This window comes from Myotis davidii, unplaced genomic scaffold (genome assembly GCF_000327345.1).
Source record: "Myotis davidii unplaced genomic scaffold, ASM32734v1 scaffold109, whole genome shotgun sequence".
Lineage (NCBI taxonomy): Eukaryota > Metazoa > Chordata > Mammalia > Chiroptera > Vespertilionidae > Myotis > Myotis davidii.
The window spans coordinates 1,577,697-1,584,318 of record NW_006300368.1 but is presented as its reverse complement, the minus strand read 5'-3'; the positions used below and the strand labels follow the sequence as shown (position 1 = coordinate 1,584,318).

The 6,622-nt window shown below is 44.5% G+C and overlaps 1 protein-coding gene and 1 long non-coding RNA gene across 2 annotated transcripts in view; both read left to right on the top strand.

Annotated features, from left to right (window-relative positions):
- LOC107185155 lies at positions 1-3,867 on the top strand. Its single transcript, XR_001516078.1, has 3 exons — positions 1-255; positions 2,394-2,494; positions 3,665-3,867. It is a non-coding gene; the product is annotated as an uncharacterized LOC107185155 (long non-coding RNA).
- A 2,440-nt stretch (positions 3,868-6,307) lies between these two features.
- Positions 6,308-6,622, top strand: part of HEATR6 (HEAT repeat containing 6) — a 26,810-nt gene continuing 26,495 nt past the window's right edge. The window contains exon 1 of the mRNA XM_015572520.1: positions 6,308-6,423. Within this exon, the coding sequence (XP_015428006.1) occupies positions 6,323-6,423 (101 nt within the window). The 5' untranslated portion in view covers positions 6,308-6,322. The remainder of the gene's footprint in view (positions 6,424-6,622) is intronic.

The following is a 6,622-nucleotide window of genomic DNA, read 5'->3' as shown; positions in this document are numbered from 1 at the left end:
TGTGTTCTGAAGAACTATCAGTCAGGGCAGGGCTTAGGCTCCCACAATCCTTAGTCCCACCCTTAGCCTTGCATTTCAGCTCAGTGGGCAGAAGGGAATACCTTTCAGCTGTTCTCAGCTCTGCTGCTGCGTTTGTACCACAGGCTTCCAACAGCACCATGAAGTTGGTGGGCTTCCTTCTCCTTGTGGCCATCATCACCCTCAGCGCAGAGGTACAGGAGCTTCAGGCTTCGGTGGTACCCTTGAAACTGTTGGGTGAGTCCAGGCAGAATGCAGCCCTGTTTTCTTCAATGAGGGAGCCAGAAAGTTGGACATCATGGCCCAGTGTGTGCGGGTGGGGAGTGGGGCGGGACGGGGGGTAGAGAAACAAGAGAAGGACAAATATTCTAGTCAAGGAGTCATTGCAGGGACCCACTTTGACTGCAGAATCTCTTTTCTTCTGCCTCCACTTTCTCCGCCTCCTTTCCCTGGTCACCCCTCCACCTGGACTCTCCTCCATTCCTCCTCCTCTACCCCTGCATCAGCCACCTTCCACCTCCCCAGCATCTCTCTCTCTCTCTACCAGTTTCTTCGTCTCTTGCTACAAATAAATTGGATTGTCTAGAGAAAGTGTGTTCTTAACTATGTTGAACACTAATCACCTCAGTCTCTTCCTTTCACCATCGACATTCTCAAAGAAGTAATCTTAATTCTCCACCCATACTCCATCCCTTAACCCCTTGAAGCCTGACTAGAGTCTCCATTGCTGCCCCCATCACTGCTGAAACTTCTCTCCTGGATCCTGTGGACAAGTCTCTTTACTCTCTTCAGGAGCCAAAGTCTTTCGCCTCTGCAGCATCTGGCAAATTTTTGCCCCCTCCACCAACTCGCAAACTATTTCTTTCTGCTTCCCAAAGACTATTAGATTCCACTCTTACCCCTCTCTCTTCTTTGCTCTACTTCCCCTCCATGCAACTGGTTTCCAATTATTGCCCGTTCTTTGAAATTGTCTCTTGCATATGTTCCTTCCTTTCCACCCGCGATTGCCACGCTATATTTCCAGCCCTGATTGCCCCATGCTTGAGCCTGTGCCATAGCCTCTCAGCAGCTCTTCCTGCCCCCCTCTTCCTCCTGAAGTTTAATTACTTGTTGAATCCTGGTTCATTCTGTGCTGTGACACTAGAATAACCTGCATAAGCAAATAGCAATCATGCTTCCCTCTTGGCTTGCCCAATGAAATCCAAACTCCTCGGGTACTCAAGATCCATCCTCTGTAACTTTGTCCCCAGCCTACTTTTCCTGCTTAACTTCCAGCAGTTTTCTAATACTTATCCACCTTCTGCTTGCCATTCCTCCTGTATTCCTTGTATTTCAGGGTGAAGAGGGAGGCAGACGAGGCACCTAGGACACAACATTTAAGAAGCTACTCATTCTCAGAGTTGTGCAAATGCGTCCTTAAATATTGTGCCCACGGCACCTTACCTGCCTGTTCCATTTTCCCTTTGTGGACTTTTGCTAGTAATTATTTTCTCTTCTCACAACACTCTACTGCCCCTCTCAATTCTGCCTTTAAAAATTCCTCACCGTTTTCTGATTAATTGGAAATAAATGTCTTCTCTCTTCGGAACCCCTTTAGTCCTTTGGATATACTTTTCTCAGGACATTTATCACAAGGTGCTTTGTCGGTAGTGCTTGAAACATGTCTTATTTTCATTGTTAGACTCTAGGCTGCATCTTACATCTTTGTATTTCCTGAGTGACTTAGCTCTATGATTTGTACATAGTAAGAAATCAGATATAATGAGTGTTCAAACTTCCGTGAGCAGGGACAAGACGTTTTTAACCCTCTCATCATAAATCAACAAAAGCTAATAGAAACATGGGAAGATAGTACTGATTTGCTCTGAAATCTGCAAGTGCATTGTAGACACCCCACCAGGTCCCCTTCTTACACATCTTTAAAATAGTCCTTGTTTTATTGGGATTATGTGAATGTATAATTTTTAACTAAAATATATAAGATGTTGCCCAGCCAGTGTTGCTCAGTGGTTGAGCATCGACCTATGAACAAGGAGGTCCCGGTTCGATTCCTGGTCAGGGCACATGCCCGGGGTTGTATGCTCAATCCCCTGGGGCGGGGGAGGGGGGGTTGCAGGAGGCAACTGATCGATGATTCTCTCTCATCATTGATGTTTTTATCTCTCTCTTCCTCTCTCTGAAATCAATAACATATTTTTAAAAACTTAAAAATAAAATATATATTAATGAATGTTATTCTGAAAGTAATCATTTAAATTACATTATGTATTAAACTAAAAGAAACAAAAGATGTAACTGGCTCCTTAAACAAGGGCTGTCCTCTCTAGCCCCTGTACCTAAAGCATAATGTATTTAGCTGGTCTCGTCTAACGTAGGCACCTGCGTTGAGCTCTGCAGCGGTGACTGGGACTGTGACCTAGGGGAGCACTGCGTCAGCAATGGGTGTGGCCACATCTGTGCTACAGACTAAGGACAGGTAAAAACGTCAGGCCCTTTCTTTCTGCCTTCCAACCTTGTCCAAGCCAGGCAGGCTGTACACTTGGCCCTGATGGGACTTTTCAGAAATGGATGTGACAGAAGCCTGTCTCTCTGTGGTCTCTCCCCCTTCACCAATCTCCTCCCCCCCACCCCCAAAGAAGCATCTATCATAGAATAGTGGTTTCCAATTTAAAATAATTTAATTACCCAGTATATTCTGGAAAGAAGTCTATTTGATCAAAGAAGAGATTAAAAATCACCCATAATCCCAGAATGGCACCTGCTTAACACTTTGGTGAATACTTTAAACACATACAATTATATAATATTTATGTAAAAATAAGATAATCTTTTGATTTCTTGATTATTTCACTTGGAAATAGCTAGTGAACAATTCTTCATGTCAACACCAATGCTTTTCTATACCATCAACTTTAATAGCCTTATAGAAGTCCATCATACATGCTCATATATTTAGCAACCTCCATTAATACACATTTAATATATTTCTTATTTTTATATTATTAATATGGCTGTAATGAATAGTAAATTAGTGTACATGCCCTTATTCATTTTTGTTGAGATAAATTCTAAGTATAATTAATGACCAAAGAATATGCTCATTTTAAGCTTTTAATGTGCAGTTTCATATTAACCTATGAAAACCCCCTTCCTCTAAAAGTATTTCAGGGTCCTCATAGGATAGTGTTTTTCATTTTTTAATTTTCAGTAGCCATTAAATGAAAACAAATCATAATTAAAAGTTACTGTGATTCAGTTTTTATTACAAATTAAGTTGAATTGGTCCTTTAGGACAGAGCTGAATAAGCTGGAACTCTTTTTGATCCCCTCCCTCCCTGGCCTTCCCTGCTAGCAGATGTGGCAAACCTCTGCCTTGCTCTTTCTTATTTTACCCACTTCTTCTTCCTTTTAAAAAAATTCTCCCCTTCCTCCCTTTCACTATTTCCCCTTGGAAAAAAATTTTAATTAAATACAACAGAATCAACATATAATTTAAAAATAACCCATTTGGGTTCATAATCTGTTATTTGTCCAATCCACCTACAATCCTGGGGATGTTTTTTGCCTTGCTGGCTCTCAACTGTATAAGTATATTTGAGTCCCCAAAACAGCAGATCTAACACATAATATTTTGTCCATTTTTCAGATGAAGACTTATCTTAAGGGTCATCCTTCTCTGATAATTGATCACCTCGCCCTAGAATTCCTATCTTCAAACATGTGGCTGTTTGGAGCTCCTTGCACAGGAAGACAGATGAAAATGGGGGCCTGTGGATGAAGATTATAAGGGATGTGGTGGAGAAGGAAAAAAAATCTGTTCCTCTTAATAAATCAGTATTGTAAAAAAAAGTACCCACACTACCTGACTTATTTGGGCAGGGGTGATGAGGAGGAGAAAGAGAAGGTGGGGGCTGGATGACATTTGTTGAGCACTTACTATACAACAAGGACTGTATTATATTCTCCACAAGCACTGTCCAATTTATCCTTACAACAGCCTTGTGACTATGCTTATTATCATTACCATTTTATATATAAGGATACTGACGCCTGGAGAAATTAAGTAATTTGTTCAAAGTCATATGTATCAGGGTCTTAACTATAATCCCATGCAACCGAAGATGAGCCATGCCAAACCCAAATCCTTTTCACAGTCTCTTTTATGCCACTTCCACTGTGATGATAAACAGGCCTCCCATCCTTCTAGCCTAGTATGTTGGACATCTCTTATGCACTGCTTCAAATACTTTTCCCCCGGGATGTGAGGGCGATCTGGCTGCGAGATCTGTCACCCCATTAATCACCAGGGTTGATTCGGCTGATCTGGCTGGCTAGGCGGGTGTCCCCCTCCTCCCTCACCGATCCATGTGCGTCCCTTCCGAAGCTGCGGCTCCCGAAGCTGCGCGCTCGGTCGAAGAGGACGACCTTCCCCCCCGAGGAGAGGACCGGTCTTCGGTCAAGGGTATACGAGTAGCTGCGCTCCCCTGCTAGAACCTCCAAACAAGCTCTCAAATACTTTTCCCTTTACATTCCTATTGTAATCATTGCTACAGTAATTAGTTTATCTCAGTCATGTATCAATTTTGCATAAAATAATTTGTTGCGCCTTGCCTTGCATTTGTACTCTAGTACGCCACACCTCTAACTTTTGCCTCGGGGCTTCTTTGACTATACAATAAGAGCTTCCTGCAGGAACCATCACATACTGATGCTTGCTCAACTCAGAAGCACTGGAGAATTCATGCTTGATGGGGCAACATTTGGCAATAAAGGTCAAAGACTTACAGGTATGTGGTTACTTCTTCCAATCCTGGGAGGGGGAGGGGTTCTGAGAGCATTATGAATGCTCTCCCCTCCCTCCCTAGCCTTCCCTGCTAGCAGATGTGGCAAACCTCTGCCTTGCTCTTTCTTATTTCACCCCCTTCTTCCTTTAAAAAAAATTTTTTTTAAGGCTTCTCAGAAAGTCCCGAGCATTGGGGAATCCCTCACCCCTTGCAATGGCCAACTCAATAGCATATATTTGTATTGATTCTTCTTTCTTCCATGTTCATTCCTGAATAATTCACTCACATACTAACCTTAACTGAGGCTCTGCTTTTTGAGAACTCAAACTAAAACATCAGTGACTACATATCAATTCCAGATCTTCTCTGAGCAAATACTTAACTATCACACATACATATAAATACATCACATACATATGTGCACATCCCAAAATAATAATAGCAAGCATAATGAAATCTAAATTCAAACAAAAAATAAGTATTTCTCCCCAAATAAGCCCAAAGTCTTCAGAGAATCAGCTCTTCCAAGAACATACTCCCAATTTTCTTTTTTTAAATATATTTTATTGATTTTTTACAGAGAGGAAGGAAGAGGGATAGAGTTAGAAACATCGATGAGAGAGAAACAACAATCAGCTGCCTCCTGCACACCTCTTACTGGGGATGTGCCCGCAACCCAGGTACATGCCCTTGACCGGAATCGAAGCCGGGACCTCTCAGTCCGCAGGCCGACGCTCTATCCACTGAGCCAAACCGGTTTCGGCCATACTCCCAATTTTCATTGCTGAACAGAAGTGCTTTATTCTCAGGACAAAACATGTACATTCAGGTGACTTCCAGGTTTCCCCCAAGAGCCATGGGTGAGAATTTGCTTTATATCTGCATAACTCAAAGGTTTTCCCAGTCTACCCAAATGTAAATTCCAAGACTGAACACTGTTCACAGCTTTTAAAACGGCTCTTCTCTTTTCCAGCATTTTGCCTTTACGGTTTCAGGAAACCTTGGGGGTATCCAATCTCACCAGATCACCCTTGGGCGGGTTATATTTTACATGGTTCCGTTTGAGCTCCTGAATTACTTGTGGGGTGAGATGTCTCAAAATCCACAGGAGAGTCCCCACCAGCCGCAAGGAATACGGGGGAACGTAACCTTATTCGGGGCGGTTTTGTGCCTGGGAAAAGGCCAGGGGCTGTGACAGATGTCCGCAGAGGAATGGAGTAGAACCAGCAGTTTCTGCCACTGCCATCCCCAATGGCCCCCCTCCAACTCCAGGCCGAGTCGGAGGCGCTGGTACTCAACGGGAACGTCATCCCTGCTCAGGAGCAAACTTTCTGGGAGAACAAACACAGTCTCCCCTTTCCGTCAGGGCCCAGGAAGAGTGAGCCGGGGAAAGTCTCCGAGCTAAATATGGCAGGTGTTTAGCTCCAGTCTCTGGATCTGTTCCTCCAAGCCCCGGAACCCTAAAGCTTCGGGTTCTGCTCTGAATAAGGCGTGCCCGGAAGTGGAGCGCGGGGCCCGGGATGCCCCGGAAGTACTTCCCCACGTTCTACGTCAGAAACATGGCGACCGTGCAGGTGGCCTGCTCCCCTTTGGGCGGGCCACCGCGAGAGGCGCCGCTTTAGCTCCAGTCTCTGGATCTGTTCCTCCAAGCCCCGGAACCCTAAAGCTTCGGGTTCTGCTCTGAATAAGGCGTGCCCGGAAGTGGAGCGCGGGGCCCGGGATGCCCCGGAAGTACTTCCCCACGTTCTACGTCAGAAACATGGCGACCGTGCAGGTGGCCTGCTCCCCTTTGGGCGGGCCACCGCGAGAGGCGCCGCGAG